At 43.9% G+C, this 22,517-nt stretch overlaps 1 protein-coding gene across 5 annotated transcripts in view; it reads right to left on the minus strand.

Moving 5' to 3' along the window:
• Nucleotides 1-13,488, minus strand: part of vamp4 (vesicle-associated membrane protein 4) — a 31,017-nt gene extending 17,529 nt beyond the window's left edge. The window contains exons 1-5 of one of the 5 annotated variants that reach the window (XM_045706174.1): nt 12,704-13,488; nt 11,118-11,307; nt 9,180-9,284; nt 8,417-8,463; nt 8,235-8,285 (exon numbers count right to left, since the gene is read on the minus strand). In XM_045706174.1, coding sequence (XP_045562130.1) covers nt 8,235-8,285; nt 8,417-8,463; nt 9,180-9,284; nt 11,118-11,204 — 290 coding nt within the window. In that variant the 5' untranslated portion in view covers nt 11,205-11,307; nt 12,704-13,488. Of the gene's footprint in view, nt 1-8,234; nt 8,286-8,416; nt 8,464-9,179; nt 9,285-11,117; nt 11,361-12,703 lie in introns of all 5 variants that reach the window. The other 4 variants (XM_014169327.2, XM_045706175.1, XM_014169329.2 and 1 more) reach the window with 4 other exon arrangements.
• Nucleotides 13,489-22,517: the final 9,029 nt, after the last annotated feature.

Here is a 22,517-nt window from a genome sequence, read left to right on the forward strand (position 1 = left end):
CAGTTTTTTATTTTATCAACGTTTATGATGAGTATTTCTGTAAATTGATGTGCTCATTCACAGGAAGTTTTTGGAGGCAAAACATTTCTGAACATTACACGCCAATGTAAAATGTTTTTTTTGGATATAAATATGAACTTTATCGAGCAAAACATACATGTATTGTGTAACATGAAGTTCTATGAGTGCCATCTGATAAATCATCAAAGGTTAGTGCTTAATTTTCGCCTCTCCTTGCTTGGAAAATGGCTGTGTTTTTTTTTTGTGTAGGTGCTATCCTAACATAATCTAATGTTTTGCTTTCGCCGTAAAGCCTTTTTGAAATCGGACAATGTGGTTGCATTAAGGAGAAGTGTATCTTTAAAATGGTGTAAAATAGTTGTATGTTTGAGAAATTTGAATTATGAGATTTTTCTTGTTTTGAATTTGGCGCTCTGCTATTTCACTGGCTGTTGGTGAGTGAGACGCTACCGTCCCACAGATCCCAGAGAGGTTAAGAAGAAATGTTAGTCAATGCTGTCACTTTATTTGACATTTCCTAGTCTTTTTTTACCTTCTTGAGATGGGAAAACACGTTTTTTTTTTAGAGAATGTTAAAATTAGGTGAAATCAAACTTTTTTTGGACCAAGTTACACTTCTCAAAATGCATCGACCCTTTTATGTCTCTGCGTGCAGTATGAAGGAAGTTAGCATTGGCTTGCGAAACCACCTAACTAGCGTTAGCGCAATGACTGGAAGTCTACAGGTACGCTAGCGTATATTTATTGCCAGAATCCCGCAGTATCCCTTTAACTCCGAAGCATTAAAATAAATCCCATAGGCCTATTTCCTGTGGGATCATGGCACTTGCATTCTCTTTAAAAATGTAATGTTGTGATGGATAACATGGGTTCATGGTAAGCCTATTACAAAAACAGTATAGGAAGACTCCAGACTAACTTTTCCCCACTGCCACCACCAACATTTTCAGTGTGTGGCGCCAGCCCAAGATTGGGTCCGACCAAAATTGTCACGGTTTCACACAATAGAAGAAATTAGGAATAATGTAATTCACAGTGCTATTGAGATGGTTTGATTTAAGAACAACTTTTAGATTGGACGTGTTAAATGTATGCCTATCAGTGATTGGTTTGAATTTTGGCTTGACAATTAGGCATTGACTATAGCCTAATTTCACTGTCAAAATAGGGCTCCAGAATTGCAGATTTATTTTGCTAAGAGAGATTAATTTGCTGACATCTTTTTTCAAATCAAAGTTTGTCACATACACAGATAATCAGGTGCGGCATATCTAAAAGCTTATTAAACAGCATGATCATCACACAGGTTCACCATGTGCTGGGGACAATAAAAGGCCACTCTAAAATGGCCAGTTTTGTCATACAACACAATACCACAGATGTCTCAAGTTGAGGGAGCGTGCAATTGGGATGCTGACTGCAAGAATGTCCACCAGAGCTGTTGTCAGAGAATTGAATGTTCATTTCTCTACCATAAGCTGCCTCCAATGTCGTTTTAGAGAACGTCCATCCGTCCTCACAACCACAGACCACGTGTAACCACACCAGCCCATGACCTCCACATCCGGCTTCTTCACCTGCGGGATCATGCAATGTCTAAATCTGGCTTCTTAATGGCCTCAGCCAACTATAAAGCATTTGGAAATGAATAATTTGCTTCGATGCAATTCCCGCTTGCTGCAAATAAAACATATGTTTATTTGTTTAGTTATTAAAAATAAAAAACAGAAATATGTTATTTACATAAGTATTCAGACCCTTTGCTATCAGACTCGAAATTGAGGTCAGGTGCATCCTGTTTCTATTGATCATCCTTGAGATGTTTCTACAACTTGATTGGAGTTCACCTGTGGTAAATTCAATTGATTGGACATGATTTGGAAAGGCACACACCTGTCTATAAGGTGACAGTGCATGTCAGAGCAAAAACCAAGCCATGAGGTCGAAGGAATTGTCTGTAAAGCTCCGAGACTGGATTGTGTCTAGGCACAGATCTGGGGAAGCGTACCAAAAAAATGTCTTCAGCATTGAAGGCCCCCAAGAACACAGTGGCTTCCATCATTCTTAGATGGAAGAAGTTTGGTACCACCAAGACTCTTCCTAGAGCTGGCCGCCCATCCATACGGAGCAATCGGGGAAGAAGGGCCTTGGTCAGGGAGGTGACCAAGAACCTGATGGTGACTGACTAAGCTTCAGATTTCCTCTGTGGAGATGGGAGAACCTACTAGAAGGACAACCATCTCTGCAGCACTCCACTTATCAGGCCTTTATGGTAGAATGGCCAGACGGAAGCCACTCCTCAATAAATGACATATGACAGCCCACTTGGAGTTTGCCAAGAGGCACCTAAAGGACTCTCAGACCATGAGAAACAAGATTCTGTGGTCTGATGAAAACAAGATTGAAATCTTTGGCCTGAATGCCAAGAGTCACGTCTGGAGGCAACCTGGCACCATCCCTACAGTGAAGAATGGTGGTGGCAGCATCATGCTGTGGGGATTTTTTTCAGCGGCAGGGACTGGGAGACTAGTCAGGATCGAGGGAAAGATGAATGGAGCAAAGTACTGAGAGATCCTTGATGAAAAGCTGCTCCAGAGCGCTCAGGACCTCAGACTGGGGCGAAGGTTCACCATCCAACAGGACAATGACCCTAAGCACACAGCCAAAACACAGGACTGGGTTCGGGACAAGTTTCTGAATGTCCTTGAGTTGCCCAGCCAGAGCTCGGACTTGAACCCGATCAAACATCTCTGGGTAGCTCTGAATATAGCCGTGCAGCGATACTCCTCATCCAACCTGACAATCTACAAAGAATAGGAGAAAATCCCAAAATACAGGTTTGCCAAGCTAGTAGCGTCATACCCAAGAAGAATTGAGGCTGTAAACACTGCCAAAGGTGCTTCAACAAAAGTACTGAGTAAAGGGTCTGAATCCTTATGTAAATGTGATATTTAATTTTTATAGATTTTTTATACGTTTGTAAAAAATTATAAAAACCTGTTTTTGCTTTGTCATTGAGGTATTGTGTGTGGATTGATCAGGGAAAAAACTATTTAATACATTTTAGAATAAGGCTGTAACGTAACAAAATGAGAACATATAGCTAGCTACATCTATGGCCTTTTTCTGTCGTGTGTAATGTGCAGTAGCCTGTATCATACATGTATTGGATAAGGGGACAATAATTTGGGCTTGGGCTCATTACATTTAATTAATAAATGTATTTAATATATGGTTCATCAGGCTCCAGGTAGCATCAGGTTTGAATTTTCATGCTGATCAAAGCTCTAATCAAATCCAGCCATATTTATATGCTTTATAATGCTTTCGAATGACACTTCTGGTTTTGGCGGGAAATACCGGGTTACCGGGGAGAAAAGTGATTTATTTAAAAAATATATTAAACCCTAGTCCTGCATGTCTGCTGTGCACACCAAACATCCATACTGGGAGTGTAAATTCCACATCTGCAGTGTGGGTTGACTAATCTACCAGCTCATGTTTGTTGGTGTTATTATTTTTCTCTCTGCAATGTTGGGAAGGGCCTGTAAGTAAGCTTTTGACTGTTAGTCCTACACCTGTTGTTTACGAAACATGTGACAAATAATTGATTTGAGTCTTATAGTATTGCTTTTGGGCAGTATTGATCCATTATGACATCACAACTATATAAACATGTGAGCCCATAGAATTAGAACATCATGTGTGAACCAGCCATGATGTCACAACTGATCAATACATTCCAAAAACATTCTGGTGACTGACTACTGAACATAGAAGAAGAGCATCAAGAAGACAATCTAGCAGATTCCTCCTGAGTTATTACAGTAGATCATAAAATATAGAACGTGCTACTAGACAAAAACTTGAGGTTGTGGAACAAGGTGCCTAAGATGCCGCTGTCAATCTCTTTGATGCTGAGGAGATTCCTGCAGCTGCTACAGGAAGATAATGCAAAAACAGGCAACCTTGGTGCTGCCAGTACCAACTCCCGTCAGCCTGCCACCGAGAGGTTTCCTGAGCTCAACCAGAAGGTTCATCACACCTTGCATCCTTCCTCTAGAATCTCAGTACTGGAGTTGACTGAAGAAAGAAAGAGTGCTCTGCAATGACTTGCCAGTTTGAAGGCTGTGAAACAAATTAAGAATGAGGAAAAGAAGCCACATCCCCCTTCTAGAATCCCAGTACTGCAGAAGAAAAGTGCCATCTGCAATGGGAAGAGTCAATGTAGCAGAGAGGGAAGGCTACTTTTCCTCCCATCTGGAAGCCACTGCGACCTATCCAGACCAAGAGGGAGCAAATCTGCATGGTGAAAGACATCTACCTCTATAGCGCCAAGCCATTGGAAGGCAGTCCATGGAGCCAAATTGGTAGCCAAGTGTTCCACTAGAGCCAGTGTCACTGTGCCAAACAATGATGCCAAAAAGGAGCTATTCTGGCCTGTCAGATCAGAGGACAAGTCACGAAGAAACAAATTAAGTTTAACTCAGACCCTAAATGTACAGGATCTACCGCCATGCCCCAATGAGATGGTATGGGATCTCTTCTACCTGGAGGCTGACCAGTTGACGAAATATCTGAAGCCCAAGCTGATCAGTGTCAGCCAGGAATGGAACCTGATGATGAGTGAGGCCAAGATGGATGCCCAGACTTTGGAGGAGAAGAAAGCAAAGGAACAGTTCAAGATGAAGGTGGAGAACTACATCCAGGAGATCTGCCAAATTAATGTGGATTCTTACCTATGGGAGATAAGAGATAACGAAGAGGAGGAAAAAACGAAGAGGGCAGCATGGAGAGTAAGCCAAAGCAGATGTGAGATAAAAAATAAATATATACAGTAGCAGTCAAACGTTTGGCCACACCAACTCATTCCAGGGTTTTTATTTTTACTATTTTCTACATTGTACAGTCGTGGCCAAAAGTTTTGAGAATGACAAATATTAATTTTCAAAGTCTGCTGCCTCAGGTTGTATGATGGCAATTTGCATATACTCCAGAATGTTATGAAGAGTGATCAGATGAATTGCAATTAATTGCAAAGTCCCTCTTTGCCATGCAAATGAACTGAATCCCCCAAAAACATTTCCACTGCATTTCAGCCCTGCCCCAAATGGACCAGCTGACATCATGTCAGTGATTCTCTCGTTAACACAGGTGTGAGTGTTGACGAGGACAAGGCTGGAGATCACTCTGTCATGCTGATTGAGTTCGAATAACAGACTGGAAGCTTAAAAAAGGAGGGTGGTGCTTGGAATCATTGTTCTTCCTCTGTCAATCATGGTTACCTGCAAGGAAACACGTGCCGTCATCATTGCTTTGCACAAAAAGGGCTTCACAGGCAAGGATATTGCTGCCAGTAAGATTGCACCTAAATCAACCATTTATCAGATCATCAAGAACTTTAAGGAGAGCGGTTCAATTGTTGTGAAGAAGGCTTCAGGGCGCCCAAGGAAGTCCAGCAAGCGCCAGGACTGTCTCCTAAAGTTGATTCAGCTGCGGGATCGGGGCACCACCAGTACAGAGCTTGCTCAGGAATGGCAGCAGGCAGGTGTGAGTGCATCTGCATGCACAGTGAGGCAAAGACTTTTGGAGGATGGCCTGGTGTCAAGAAGGCCAGCAAAGAAGCCACTTCTCTCTAGGAAAAACATCAGGGACAGACTGATATTCTGCAGAAGTTACAGGGATTGGACTGCTGAGGACTGGGGTAAAGTCATTTTATCTGATGAATCCCCTTTCCGATTGTTTGGAGCATCCGGAAAAAAGCTTGTCCAGAGAAGACAGGGTGAGCGCTACCATCAGTCCTGTGTCATGCCAACAGTAAAGCATCCTGAGACCATTCATGTGTGGGGTTGCTTCTCAGCCAAGGGAGTGGGCTCACTCACAATTTTGCCTAAGAACACAGCCATGAATAAAGAATGGTACTAACACATCCTCCGAGAGCAACTTCTCCCAACCATCCAGGAACAGTTTGGTGACGAACAATGCCTTTTCCAGCATGATGGAGCACCTTGCCATAAGGCAAAAGTGATAACTAAGTGGCTCGGGGAACAAAACATCAATATTTTGGGTCCATGGCCAGGAAACTCCCCAGACCTTAATCCCATTGAGAACTTGTGGTCAATCCTCAAGAGGCGGGTGGACAAACAAAAACCCACAAATTCTGAGAAACTCCAAGCATTGATTATGCAAGAATGGTCTGCCATCAGTCAGGATGTGGCTGATGGCAGCATGCCAGGGCAGATTGCAGAGGTCTTGAAAAAGATGGGTCAACACTGCAAATATTGACTCTTTGCATCAACTTCATGTAATTGTCAATAAAAGCCTTTGACACTTATGAAATGCTTGTAATTATACTTCAGTATTCCATAGTAACATCTGACAAAAATATCTAAAGACACTAAAGCAGCAAACTTTCTGAAAATTAATATTTATGTAATTCTCAAAACTTTTGGCCACGACTGTAGACTAATAGTGAAGACATCAAAAATATGAAATAACATATATGGAATTTGTTTAGAATTCAAGGCACACTTAACCAGCATGGCTACCACAGCATTCTGCAGTGATACACCATCTCATCTGGTTTGTGCTTAGTGGGACTATCATTTGTTTTTTAACAGGACAATGACCCAACACACCCCCAGGCTGTGGAAGGGCTATTTGACCAAGAAGGAGAGTGATGGTGCTGCATCAGATGACCTGGCTTCCACAATCGCCCGATCTCAACCAAACTGAGAGGATTTGGGATGAGTTGGACCGCAGAGTGAAGGAAAAACAGCCAACAAGTGCTCAGCATATGTGGGAACTCCTTTAAGACTGTTAGAAAAGCATTCCTCATGAAGATGGTTGAGAAAATGCCAAGAGTGTGCAAAGATGTCATCAAAGCAAAGGGTGGCTACTTTGAAGAACCTCAAATATATTTTGATTTGTTTAACACTTTTTTGCTTAATACATGATTCCATATGTGTTATTTCATAGTTTTGATTTCTTCACTACTATTCTACAATGAGTAGGTGTGTCCAAACTTTTGACTGGTACTGTATATATATGTCAAATGTAAAGATAGGTGAACAAGGAGTGGGTCCAAGTCAAGAAGAGTGAACGAAGAGAATAAGAAAAACAGAGAGGTGAATTAGTCTATTGATGATATAATTCAGTGTTGTGATCATAAGTAGGCCTATTTGTATAATGTATTTTTTTTCTTCAATTTAATGAAATGTAAAATGCCTTTAGAGTGCTGACTGCACAGTCTTGCCTGAGCTGTGCATACCTTTGCCCATCTTATAACAAGGAAGTCCACCATGGAAATAATTTGGTTGACTGTGATTTTTATCCTTGACCATTTTAATCTGTGTAGTGTTGTATTCATAAGGAAAACTCAATGTATTTTAAATTTTCCAAACTAATAAACTAAATTAGGCTAATTCCTTCATTCAGGTGGAGACGTAACGTTGATTTGGGATGAGTGCTACCAACTTCAAGCTGAAGCCGTGTGAGCACTGCAGCCGGTGCATTGATCGCAGCCGGTGCATTGATCGCAGCCGGTGCACTGATCGCAGCCGGTGCACTGATCGCAGCCGGTGCACTGATCGCAGCCGGTGCACTGATCGCAGCCGGTGCACTGATCGCAGCCGGTGCACTGATCGCAGCCGCATGGAGAAACATAGCGAGTTCTGTGCCAAGCTGTCCTACAAGAGCTCCAGAAGAAGGTTCTTTGACTATACTAAGCACCGGCTCAAGGGCACTGACCTGACCGGATACATCAAATAATCTGCGATGCACCAAGGGACCTCTGTCTTTCTGGAAATTACCGCTCAAAAAGACAGGCAGACAGACAGAGATAGACAGGACAGTGGAAGGGCTGTGATTGGAGAACAGACATGCAGTCGATGTGCTGTGGGTATCGGCGGTGACTACTAGACCAACCGCTAGACCACCTGCTGCCCAAAAGACAAGGTCTACCTTGGAATCAGAGAGGGTTACAGTAGACTAGGAGGCAGTGGTATTGTATCCAGAACCATCAAAATCAACTGTGTTGAGCGGTTCCACAGAAACACATGTAGTTCTTTTCAGTCAGATTTGTTAATGGTGCAGGAAATTCAATATTAAGAAAAAAGGGAATTACGTCATTCATTCATCATTTCTAATATGACTCAAGCCCCCCTCCCAAAGATACACACACATGCGCAGACACACACCAAACACACACTTACTGTCTGATTTTGTCATTTCCGGCTCCAAATCTGGGTCCAGTTGGTCCCCTCCTGAAAGACAAGCATACAGAAAATCTGTTGGCTTCAGATACACAGCCTTACAGCCCAATATGGGCTCTATTCGAAGGTAGAAATAGGTAGTCATTTCAGACACAAACAATGTATGTGGGATTATTACTCACAGGAAGAAGTCCTCCTCTTCATCAGAGTCTTCCTCCAACAGGTTCCTCTGTGAGGGGGCAGAGGTCAGAGGTCACGGGTCAGACACATCTCTCCCATTAGGCCCCTCTCCCAGACCACTCCCAAACAGTCCTAGCAAAATCTTTGTTTGAGAAATTGCATTACGCTAAGAAGCTATTTTGGTTTCTTTTTTTAAATCATTTTCATTGAAAATTGTTACCCAGAAATGATTTGATATTGAGATAAAAACAGCTGCATTGGCCCTTTAATGACATAAATATATTTCTTGCTGCATATAAAGATACCACCAGATAACTGGGGGAATGTAACCCATTTGATAAAGGGTTAAATCCTTTTTATCTGAGGAGTGCTTCAAACGCCCTTTCTGCCTCTCCACTACCCATGTTCTATCCTCGCCCTCTGACTGTGTGTCACTTCTCTGCTCTGCCCACTCCTGGATGTGGTCCCGGGAGCCAGGAGAGGACTGGGAGCTATTATCAGAGAAGAGGGGATGGAGAGGGGGGGGGTGTGTGTCTGTTTCTCTTTGATCTCAGCTGAAGACAATAACAATGCTGAGACAGAGTAGGAATGGGTCCTCTCTGAACCTCAGAGAAGGGTTGCCGTCTCCCTGCAATGTCCCTCTCGCAAACTCCCCCCCCCCCTGTTCTTAATTCCGAGCTTAAATTAGTTTGCACTGGGGAAACAAATGTTTTTGTAAATAGAATAGAAACCATTGAACCTGACTCCCCCCCACCAGTGTCTCACCCTCTCGCTGCGTATGGATCCGGTGACCTCTTCATCGTTGAGGTGTCGTTTAAACTTGGGAGGCATGTTGGCGTCTTCAGGCTGCTCCTCCCGCTCTGGTTCCCTCTGTAGGACAGGAGAAGAAACACACCCGTTAGAGACCTCACACACACAATACTGTCTGCTACAGTACATCAGCAACCCTGGTCCTACTGGGGGGTGCAGGCTTTAGTTCCAGCCAGCAATAACACATCCAATAATCAACCATGAAAAGTAGAATCAGGTGTGCTGGGCTGGAAACAAAAGCCTGCAAACTGTTAGCGAGTCCTCCAGGTGACCACTGCTGCTACAGTCATCATACCAACCCCAGACAAATACCAAACATACACAGCAGTCACTCAACACCAGCTTCCTGTCCAGATGGTTATCACATTACAGATATAGTGTGGCATAGCTGGCCTGCCTGCTTGAGTCTTTACACACTTCTGAGTCCAACACTACCTCTTATGTTCAGAATAATGATTGAGTCTGGTTCCTCTCAATGTTCCCTGAGTCTTTACGCCACTGCTAAATCTATAAACGGAGTATGCCAAACATTAGGAATGCTGGCCAATGTTGACTCCAATGCTTCCCACAGATGTGTCAAGTTGGCTGGATGTCATTTGGGTGGTGGACCATACTTTATACACACACAACTGTTGAGCGTGAAAGTTCTTGACACAAACCGGTGCGCTTGGCACCTACTTCCATACACAGTTCAAAGGCACTTACATGTTTTGTCTTGCCCATTCACCCTCTGAATGGCACACACAGACAATCCATCTCAAATTTCCCAAGGCTTAAAAATCCTTCTTTAACCTGTCTCCTCCCCTTCATCTACACTGATTGAAGTGGATTTAACAAGTGACATCAATAAGGGGTCATAGCTTTCACCTGGTCAGTCTATGCCATGGAAAGAGCAGGTGTTCTTAATGTTTTGTCCGCTGTGTTTTTGGGAAACACTGGTCATGTTACGTCAAACAAATATTTAAAAATAATAGCAGACAGAGCAGTCAAGAAAAGGAGTGGGGTTTGTGTGTGTGTGAGGCCTGCAGGCCTCACCATGTAAAGTGAGAGCAGAGAAGAACACTTCACCTAAATCTTCAAAACATATAGTACTCGTTTAGAGTTTTTAAAACAAGCATATTCAGTAACAGAACCATTCCAGTTTTAAAACCATTTCCCCTAACCCCTAGGTCTAGAGGGATTATGTCAGGCTTGCCAGGATGTGATGTAGGAGAGTTAGGCCTACTTATGAGTGGGTGGTGCTGTTGGACAGATTTTTAAACACTAAATGTTCCACTTCAGCAGAGTAGCCTTAGTTGTTATTCAGAGGTGCTCCTCTCTCCTGCCTGTTCCCTGTTAAGGGGTGGTGCGTGGGAGCAGTTTTATTGGGGAGCAGGGTTTGATTTAAAACTTCTGGCTGGCTATGCTGTGGAACCCAGCTCACTCAGGGGAGGGCTCCTGTGTCTGTTCTCTAATGCCTGTACCTCTTCATTGAGAGTCTGACTCTCCTCCCTCCGTCTCCTCCCTGGTTCCTCCTCTCCGCTCTCCTCCCTAGGCCCTGTCTCTGAACCCCGGAGTAGAAAACATGTTGTTCCTCCAGCTAGCCTCAACCATTCCTGTTCCCAGATCAGTTGAGTACCTGGGTGTGCATCAGACCCAGCCCCAGGTTCATAAAACTCAACCCCTGCTTCTCAGTGGAACAAAGGCCTCCTGTGTAGGCTCTGAGTTATACAACCAAACATCAATGTTCCACTGAAACTGAAGTCAAATGCATTTAGGCGAGGAGAGAGAGCGCAAGGAAGAGTAAATACCTCCTTTCCCCACTCCAAACCCATCGCCTTTTCATACTTTCATGCTGCACATGAATTGGGGACAAAGATTTATTGAATTGAACTAGGTCGAAACACATCCCACCTCTCCTGTCTTCACAGCTTCCACCCCAAGCCCTTCTCTCCTGCCCCAGCCCCTCCACCCAAGTTCCTCCAGTCCCTCTGGTACCATTGAATCCAGCTCAGACTCTGAAACTGTTGCTTTTCTCAGCGTCTCCTTCTGGCAGTGCAGTTGGAAAAGGGCCGTTCCGTGGCCAGGAGCGGAGTGGAACTTTCTGGTAAACAGAGAAGGAGATAGTGGCAGGGGACAGGGCTCTATCTCACGCAACTACAGAGAAAAGAGAGAGAGAGAGAGAGATGCACAGAAAGAAGAGAAAAGCCAAATCTAGCAGATCTGGGTTGCATATATGTAAGTATGCAGCTTTGAAATAAGCACTTTAAAGGCACAATCTGTAACGTCAAGTTGTGGTAAGACGTTTTGGTCATCCCAAAATCTATGAAGAAAAGAGGGATGGATGGGAAGAGGGAGATGGAGATGGAGAGGGGAGTGTTTGTGTGTGTGTTTAATTGCACCCTTGAGTGTATGGACTTTGTCCCAATGCCACAGGGGACTGTGAAACTACAGATTGTGCATTTAAAAATCAAGTGAGGGAAATGCAGTTATCCGCTGAGAAGGTGTAGCCTATTCATAGTATCTAAATGGTGGAAGGTCATCAGCTATAAGGGGAATGATGAAATGACATAGAGCCTGTATCTGGTAAGGAAGTAAACAACCAGTTTAGGCAGCCATGATCAAAGGTTTATCTGAAGGAAGTAAAACTCTGATATTTCTGTTTCACATAGCCTAGGGTATGATACAGGAGTTGGTTAAAGCAGGTACAGACTAGCATTAATACATGCAAGACCTAGCTTGACGTTCCTATATCAGCTGTCCCTTGGACAACTAAGTCACGTGCATTTGTATTGACGAAATCATTACAACATTCTGGCTTGTAAGGAAACTTTCCACGTTTAAGTACTTTAGTTCAGTCTGTATACCAGAAAGCTGGTATGACCGTGACTTATTAGGCAATGCAAGGCCCTGCCCGGGGCATAGCTGAGCTGCAGTTTACCATGGTATTTGATGATCACAGTATTCAATGGATTAGCTAGCACTCGATATAAAATCCAGTTGACACACTGATACATCTCCTCTGATCTGATGACATAACCGGTAACACGAATCATTTGACACCAATTAATCCTTTGACATCAACAACACGGATTGTGTAACAATAGCCAGCTAACGTTCGTTAGGTACAGTAACTATCCTCAGCAATTCGTCATCAAGAATAGAGTGAGCTATATCATCTTGCAGTCACGCCACACAGCCAGCTAAATCTGAAAATCGAGAAAGCCAGACAGTCATTGTCTTCTGTGAATGGAAAATGTACGTCAGCTAGCAGAGCTGGTTTAGCTAGCCAGATGGTTAATAATTGTCTAGCTAACACAATCAGGACTAGCTATTTGAATTCAACAAATACAATGTCATTATTTTAGTTAAGAGTATAGTCTAGCTTGTGGCTAAAATGAATATGCAGACAGGCCGCTGGCGACGACGTTCATTTCATAGCCACAGAGAAAACACACAGCTGTAATGTTAGCTAGCCAGCAAGCTAATGCTAACGTTACCTGGTGTTTTCGTTAAATCCACTCTCTCGCTCTTGACACAGACGACCAAACAAGCTTTGTTTATAAATACAGGATCACAATGTTCTGTTTAGCTTTCTAAACTAAATCAATGCATTTTCTTCCAGCTGAGGATGGTCGCTACAGAGATGCTCTCTAATCCTTCCTGCTTTCTCTGATCAGCTGGAGAATACTCTTAGCGCCTGCCCAGTCTCTCTCCCTGATTTGTGGCAGCGTCAATCTGAAGATTGGCACAATCAAGTAAATACAATTGGTGGAAGACTGAAATGCTGAAAATGAAAATAGAGAGAAATGATTGGGAACCTTCATATGTGTAAGTGCTGTGGGGGTGACATGCCTTAGATGAGTTCTTCAGTTCAAACATCATTTTCAAGGGTATCTGTCTAGTCCAGACCGACTACACTACTGTAACAGCCCTGAAATAGTCTGTTCTGGTGTTTGTAAACATGGAAAATAATCAATGAAAGACTTAAGAGAATTTGTAGAATGGCACACCAGAGGCCCTGATGAGAGCAACAGATGACCCCGTGCCTGAGTGGCTCCAGAGCTGGAGCAAGGCGGATGAAGGAATGGAGATGGGTATGCTAGAGGAGGATGAGGAGAGGAGGAAGGAGGTTGGATGGTGAGAGGAAGATGTAGAGAGTGTGGTGAAGATGGTGAGAGATTCCTAAAGAGTAAAAGTAATATATGGCCATATATATACTTTGTTGTTTCTTGTATCTACTGTAGATGATACTTGCCATCTCGTTTTGAGATTAGATTGAGATGGTGTAGATTATTGTAGGTTTATAATTTGAGATGTACAAATGTTGAAAACGCAAATAAACCTATTGAAGTATGAATGTTTATTTTTATACAATATAGATGTGGCTGCCCATAAATGTATGGAATCACATTGTATTTATCAAATCAAATCAAATTTTATTTGTCACATACACATGGTTAGCAGATGCTTGTGCTTCTAGTTCCGACCATGCAGTAATATCTAACAAGTAATTTAACCTAACAATTTCACAACAACTACCTTATACACACACAAGTGTAAAGGAATGAATAAGAATATGTACATAAAAATATATGAATGAGTGATGGCTGAACGGCATAGGCAAGATGCAGTAGATGGTATAGAGTACAGTTTATACATATGAGATGAGTAATGTAGGGTATGTGAACATTATATAAAGTGGCATTGTTTAAAGTGGCTAGTGATACATTTATTACATCAAGATGCAGTAGATGGTATAGAGTACAGTATATACATATGAGATGAGTAATGTAGAGTATGTAAATATTATATAAAGTGGCATTGTTTAAAGTGGCTAGTGATACATTTATTACTATTTAATATTATTATTTATAAAACATGGTTTAGATTTTGTTGTTGTAATCAATGACTGTATATGGTATATAATCTCCCAAGTGGTGCAGCGGTCTAAGGCACTGCATCTCAGTGCAAGAGGCGTCACTACAGTCCCTGGATCGAATCCAGGCTGTATCACATCCGGCCGTGATTGGGAGTCCCATAGGGCGGCACACAATTGGCCCAGCGTCGTCCGGGTTTGGCCAGGGTAGGCCGTTATTGTATATAAGAATTTGTTCTTAACTGACTTGCCTAGTTAAATAAAGGTTACATTTAAATAAATAAAAATAATCCACTATTATTTTAGGCTAAATCCTCCAAGGATTTCCATTGGGAATTCCTTACGCTGTTGCCACCAGCAGGGGGCGAGAGAGCACAGCGTTTTGCGTCTACCCTCAACAACACACGCCTGTGACAACAACTTTAACCGTTTCTTCTCCTGTCTCTTTGTTCTCATAAACAGGTATGTGGTGTGGTGTACACAAGCACATTATCTATAGAACATGTTAGAGTTGAAATGGTTATCAGAGTGATACTTACCTTTTATGTTGAAATAGTAAAGTTTAAATATGTAAATTGATCGAGTGAAAACTGTTAGTGATCTTGACATATAGAGATGACTGGATTTGCAGATATACAAGGCTAGCCCATGGAATAACATAAGAAAAAATGGCACCAGATAATATTGAGGTTTATTATCTACTCTGTTGACATGGTCTAGGCCCTGACATCTCCCCACCCAAGTGTTATATGTTACAGGGTTGTATTTTTAAAGAAAAACTGTATACGGAACGCTAAGCTAACACTAGCCTGTCAAGCCTATAGGGTTGCTATTAGCTTAGTAGCTACCGTTAGCTGGCTTACACCTCGATCACACCAACAGTGTCATTGCATTTTGGTACACCAGAGGTACGTTCATTTCCAATGGAACACTGAATTTTCTCTGTAGAATTTTGTTGCAGAGGCAGTTGCAGTGCGTTCTGTGTGGTGCATACGTTGGATTTATCGGACGTAAGCGTCAAACTGTATGCGTAGACGGCTTGACAGAAATGGTAGCAGATGGTGAAGGATTAACTTTTGTTGCACACATATCCAGATTATGCTGAGTACCATTTTGCGCAATGACACTGTCGGTGTGATCAAGGCATTACACCTTTTTTTCTCCAAATGCGGATTTAATCTTTAACTGGTGCAGGCTAATTCAATGCCTCACATACACAAATAATATACAGTGCACCCTCTGTTGAATTATTTTTGTCTTGCCCATTCACTCTTCCTGTTAAAAGCGGAATGAGGGAGAGCTCTGTTTATTGTTTTGGAAATATTATTGTTTTAAAAGTGTATTGTTTCTTAGTAGCTAGCTAACTGTTGAGTTTGGATCCCGCGACGCAGTTGGCATCAGTTGCTGGGACTACTACTCTCTGTCCGGTGAGCCTGCCGACCAAGGCCAGATCTGAAGAGCTATTTGGCGTAGCAGCTAGCTGCTAGTTAGCTGCCTATCAAGCTAGCAGGGTTTTCTTGAGGGCTTGAACGTAGCCCGTGACGTGGTTAGCCATTGTGGCTGGGACCGCGGATTGTGACTGTCTAGATCCCTGTTGTTTGTTGTTTTCAATCTTCGCCGTGACATGCCCTGTCTGGAACTGCGAGGAGTAAAAGCGTAACCTACGTTGCTAGCTACCATGACAAAGACCAAAGCTGGCAGGAGTACCGTTGAGGACAGTGGTGTCTCTATTGCAGGTAAAGGATCTTTTAAATGAACAAAAAGAGTTCTACAAGCAGTAGTTACAACAACAAGAAAATAGCTTCAAGTGTTTTGTCCAAATACTGGTGGAGTCAACTAGTAAAAGAATGGAAGACCTGACCAGAGAGGTCCAGGAACTGAAGAACAGTTTGTAGTTCTCCCAGGGTCAGCTTGATTAGTTGAAACAGGAGAACGGCAAGATGACAGCAATCTGTAAGTCACCGAGAGAGGACATCAGATCTGTGGTTGAATCGATGATAACAATGGAGAAATCAGATTAACTCGAGGGACAATCACGGTGAAACAACATGGTTGTGGACGGAATTGCAGAATCTCAACAGTGAGGGAAATTATCTCTGAGAAATTGATGATGGACCACAGGAAGATTGAGGTGGAGTGCACCCACAGGACTGGAAAACCCACCACCGGCCCAATTGATGGGCCAAGGCCGATAGTGGTCAAGTTCTGAGGTTCAAGGACAAGGTAGTTGTTCTGGAAAGAGTCAAGAACTTGAGAGGAAAGTAAATCTTCCTCAACGAGGACTATCCTGAAGCTGTGCGCCAGAAGAGGAAAGAACTTATCCCAGCCATGAAAGCTGCCAGAGCGAGTAGGGACATTGCTTACATCCACTATGACAGGCTCATTGTCCACCCTCCCTCCCAGAAGCCTGGAAGGGATGAGAGAACCAAGCCTATGGGTTCGTAGCTTCAACCCCGCAGCACGCAAACGCACACACACACACACCAATTGAGTAATGGACTGCTGAATGTATATTTTTCTCTTGCTTTGTTAGTCATAATACTGAAAAGAACAATCTCTGATAAGCTACCCAGGAAAGGGCTGAAAACATCACATATTAAAACCTCTTATGGACACATATTAAAACCTCACCAATATCCAATGGTAGCGCCTGGCGCGAAATACGAAAAACCTTAAAAATGCTATAATTTCAATTTCTCAAACATATGACTATTTTACACCATTTGAAAGATAAGACTCTCCTTTATCTAACCACATTGTCCGATTTCAAAAAGGCTTTACAGCGAAAGCAAAACATTAGATTATGTCAGGAGAGTACCCAGCCAGAAATAATCACACACCCATTTCTCAAGCTAGCATATATGTCACAAAAACCAAAACCACAGCTAAATGCAGCACTAACCTTTGATGATCTTCATCAGATGACACTCCTAGGACATTATGTTATACAATACATGCATGTTTTGTTCAATCCAGTTCATATTTATATCAAAAACCAGCTTTTTACATTAGCATGTTTTGTTCAGAACTAGCATACCCACCGCAAACTTCCGGTGAATTTACTAAATTACTCACAATTAACGTTGACAAAAAACATAACAATTATTTTAAGAATTATAGATACAGAACTCCTTTATGCAATCGCGGTGTCAGATTTTAAAATAGCTTTTCGGTAAAAGCACATTTTGCAATATTCTGAGTAGATAGCCTGGCCATCACGGCTAGCTAATTTGACACCCACCAAGTTTGGCCTTCACCAAACTCAGATTTACTATAAGAAAAATTGGATTACCTTTGCTGTTCTTCGTCAGAATGCACTCCCAGGACTTCTACTTCAACAACAAATGTTGTTTTGGTTCGAAATAATCCATAGTTATATCCAAATAGCTCCGTTTTGTTCGTGCGTTCAAGTCACTATCCGAAGGGTGATGCGCCGGTGCGTTTCGTGACAAAAAAATGCTAAATATTCCATTACCGTACTTCGAAGCATGGCAAACGCTGTTTAAAATCAATTTTTATGCGATTTTTCTCGTAAAATAGCGATAATATTCCAACCAGGCGACGACGTATTCGTTCAAACACTGAAAGAAAAAAATGGAGTTGTCTCGTGCATGAGCGCCTCAGTGTCATTGTTCCCAGAAGGACCACTCACCAAAACCCTGCTGTTTTTCGCCCAGAGACTGCAGAGCTATCATTCCACTTTCTGGCGCCTTCCTAGAGCCAATGAAAGCCTTAGAAAATGTCACGTTACAGCACAGAGGCTGTATTTTCGATAGAGAGGCTATAGAAGGACAAGAAATGGTCAGACAGGGCACTTCCCGTATATAACTCCCCTACGGACTCAGGAGAGGCGAAGGTCGAGGGCCATGCGTCCTCCAAAACACGACCCTGCCGAGCTGCACTGCTTCTTGACACACTGCTTGCTTATCCCGGAAGCCAGCCGCACCAATGTGTCGGAGGAAACACCGTCCAGCTGGCAACCGAAGTCAGCTTGCATGCAACCGGCCCGCCAAAAGGAGTTGCTGGAGCGGGATGGGACAAGGTAATCCTGGCTGGCCAAACCCTTCTCTAACCCGGACAATTGGGCACGTCCTCATGGGTTTCCCGGTCACGGCCGGCTGTGACATAGCCTGAGATCGAACCTGGGTCTGTAGTGACGCCTCATGCACTGCAATGCAGTACCTTAGACCGCTGTACCACTCGGGAGGCTAAACAGATGGATTTTATGGGGATTTTTAAATTATGTTAATTCGATTTCCGCGGGTGTGCGGAAATTGTAGGCTAAGGGTTTAACCATTCAGAGTCAAACTCAGGAGACAGAAGAGGGAGCATGCCTCCATCCGCATAGACGGGAACACAGTGGAGAAGGTGTAAAGCTTCAAGTTCCTCGGCATACACATCACTGACAATCTGAAATGGTCCACCCACAGAGACAGGGTGGTGAAGGTGCAACAGCGTCTTTTCAATCTCAGGAGGCTGAAGAAATTCACCTTGGCCACTAAGACCCTCACAAATGTTTACAGATGTACCATTGAGAGCATCCTGTTGGGCTGTATCACCGCCTGGTACGGCAACTTCACTGTCCGCAACCGCAGGGCTCTCCAGAGAGTGGTGCGGTCTGCCCAACGCATCACCGGGGGCACACTGTCTGCCTTCCAGGACACCTACAGCACCCTATGTCACAGGAAGGCCAAAGATAATCAAGGATGAGCCACGGCCTGTTTACCCTGCTATCATCCAGAAAGCGAGGTAAGTACAGGTGCATCAAAGCTGGGACCGAGAGAGAAACAGCTTCTATCTCAAGGCCATCAGACTGTTAGATAGCCATCACTCGCCAGCCTCCACCCTGTTCCCTGCCCTGAACTTAGCCACTGTCACTCGCCAGCCTCCACCCAGTTCCCTGCCCTGAACTTAGCTACTGTCACTAGCCAGCCTCCACCCAGTACCCTGCCCTGAACTTAGCCACTGTCACTAGTCGTCTACCACCCGGGTACTCAACCCTGCACCTTAGAGGCTGCTGCCCCATGCACTGTACATAGACATGGAATCACTGGTCACTTTAATAATGGAACACTAGTCACTAATGTTTACATACTGTTTTACTCATTTCATATGTACACTGCTCAAAAAAATAAAGGGAACACTTAAACAACACAATGTAACTCCAAGTCAATCACACTTCTGTGAAATCAAACTGTCCACTTAGGAAGCAACACTGATTGACAATACATTTCACATGCTGTTGTGCAAATGGAATAGACAACAGGTGGAAATTATAGGCAATTAGCAAGACACCCCAAATAAAGGAGTGGTTCTGCAGGTGGGTACCACAGACCACTTCTCAGTTCCTATGCTTCCTGGCTGATGTTTTGGTCACTTTTGAATGCTGGCGGTGCTTTCACTCTAGTGGTAGCATGAGACGGAGTCTACAACCCACACAAGTGGCTCAGGTAGTGCAGGTCATCCAGGATGGCACATCAATGCGAGCTGTGGCAAGAAGGTTTGCTGTGTCTGTCAGCGTAGTGTCCAGAGCATGGAGGCGCTATCAGGAGACAGGCCAGTACATCAGGAGATGTGGAGGAGGCCGTAGGAGGGCAACAACCCAGCAGCAGGACCGCTACCTCCGCCTTTGTGCAAGGAGGAGCAGGAGAAGCACTGCCAGAGCCCAGCAAAATGACCTCCAGCAGGCCACAAATGTGCCTGTGTCTGCTCAAACGGTCAGAAACAGACTCCATGAGGGTGGTATGAGGGCCCGACGTCCACAGGTGGGGGTTGTGCTTACAGCCCAACACCGTGCAGGACGTTTGGCATTTTCCAGAGAACACCAAGATTGGCAAATTCGCCACTGGTGCCCTGTGCTCTTCACAGATGAAAGCAGGTTCACACTGAGCACGTGACAGACGTGACAGAGTCTGGAGATGCCGTGGAGAACGTTCTGCTGCTTGCAACATCCTCCAGCGTGACCGGTTTGGCGGTGGGTCAGTCATGGTGTGGGGTGGCATTTCTTTGAGGGGCCGCACAGCCCTCCATGTGCTCGCCAGAGGTAGCCTGACTGCCATTAGGTACCGAGATGAGATCCTCAGACCCCTTGTGAGACCATATGCTGGTGCGGTTGGCCCTGGGTTCCTCCTAATGCAAGACAATGCTAGACCTCATGTGGCTGGAGTGTGTCAGCAGTTCCTGCAAGAGGAAGGCATTGATGCTATGGACTGGCCCGCCCGTTCCCCAGACCTGAATCCAATTGAGCACATCTGGGACATCATGTCTCGCTCCATCCACCAACGTCACGTTGCACCACAGACTGTCCAGGAGTTGGCGGATGCTTTAGTCCAGGTCTGGGAGGAGATCCCTCAGGAGACCATCCGCCACCTCATCAGGAGCATGCCCAGGCGTTGTAGGGAGGTCATACAGGCACGTGGAGGCCACACACACTACTGAGCCTCATTTTGACTTGTTTTATGGACATTACATCAAAGTTGGATCAGCCTGTGGTGTGGTTTTCCACTTTAATTTTGAGTGTGACTCCAAATCCAGACCTCCATGGGTTGATAAATTGGATTTCCATTCATTATTTTTATGTGATTTTGTTGTCAGCACATTCAACTATGTAAAGAAAAAAGTATTTAATAAGATTATTTCTTTCATTCAGATCTAGGATGTGTTTTTTAAGTGTTCCCTTTATTTTTTTGAGCAGTATATATACTGTATTCTAGTCAATGCCACTCCGGCATTGCTCGTCCTACTATTTATATATTTCTTAATTCCATTTACTTTGTACATTGTTGTGAATTGTTAGATATTACTGCACTGTTGGAGCTAGGAACAAAAGCATTTCGCTACACCCGCAATAACATCTGCTAAATATGTGTATGCGACCAATAACATTTAATTTGAACTAATTGGTCTAATATAAATTGAGGAAAATCTGAGTCAGATGATATCATGGATACCGGTAGTTTAGTTTATTGTATCTACTTTGGGAAACTTTGTCTTGCATCTTCTAAAGTAGACAAGATGGAGCTGTATCTGTCTTTATCCCAGCCAACAGAGTGTGGCAAATGGCTTGTCCTTCATGTGAATCGCTCCTGATCTGAGAGGCATCGGTACTCCTAACAAACACACCAGATGGTTGGTCCTATTACTTTTCAAATCAAATCAAATTTTTGTTGTCACATGCGCCAAATCAACAGGTATATAGATCTTACCGTGAAATGTGTGTTGGAGTGTCAGTGTAATATGTGTGAGTGTGTGGTTAGTCCAGTGAGTGTACATCGAGCCTGTGCAAGAGAGTCAGTGCAAAAAAATAAGAATAAAATAACGGTGTCAATGGAAATAGTCCAGGTACCCATTTGATGAACTGTTCAGCAGTCTTATGGCTTGGGGGTAGAAGCTGTTAAGGAGTCTTTTGGTCCCAGACTTGGTGCTTCGGAACCGCTTGCCATGCAGTAGCAGAGAGAACAGACCATGACTTGGGTGGCTGGAGAATTTGACACTGCCTGGTAAAGAGGTCCTGGATGGAAGGAAGCTCAGCCCCAGTGATGTACTGGGCCGCATACACTACCCTCTGCAGCACCTTGCGGTCGGTTGCCGAGCAGTTGCCATACCAAGCGGTGATGCAACCAGTCAGTATGCTCTCAATAGTGTAGCTGTAGATCTGAGGTCCCATGCTAAATCTTTTCAGCTTCTTGAAAGGGAATAGGTGTTGTTGTGCCCCTTTCACAACTGTCTTGGTGTGTTTGGAACATGATAGGTCCTTCGTGATTTGGACACCAAGGAAGTTGAAGCTCTTAACCCACTCCACTACAGCCCTGTCGATGTGAATGGGGGCGTGCTTGGCCCTCCTTTTCCTGTAGTCTACGATCAGCTCTTTGTCTTGCTAACGAGGAGGGAGCGGTTGTTGTCCTGGCACCACACTGCCAGGTCTCTGACCTCCTCCTTATAGGCTGTCTCATCGTTGTCGGTGATCAGGCCTACCACTGTCTTGTTGTCAGCACACTTAATGATGGTGTTGGAGTCGTGCATGGCCATGCAGTCGTGGGTGAACAGGGAGTACAGAAGGGGACTAAGCACGCACCCCTGAGGAGCCCCCGTGTTAAGGGTCAGTGTGGCGGATGTGTTGTTGCCTACCCTCATCACCTAGTGGCGACTCTTCAGGAAGTACAGGATCCAGTTGCAGAGGGAGGTCTTCAGTACCAGGGTCCTTAGCTTAGTGATGAACTTGGAGGGCACTATGGTGTTGAACACTGAGCTGTTGTCAATGAACAACATTCTCACGTAGGTGTTCCATTTGTCCATGTGGGAAAGGGCAGTGTGGAGTACAATATAGATTGCATTATCTGTGGATCTGTTGGGGCGGTATGCGAATTGGAGTGGTTCTAGTGTTTCCGGGATGATGGTTTTGATGTGAGCCATGACCAGCCTTTCAAAGCATTTCA

Source organism: Salmo salar, chromosome ssa23 (assembly GCF_905237065.1).
Source record: "Salmo salar chromosome ssa23, Ssal_v3.1, whole genome shotgun sequence".
Lineage (NCBI taxonomy): Eukaryota > Metazoa > Chordata > Actinopteri > Salmoniformes > Salmonidae > Salmo > Salmo salar.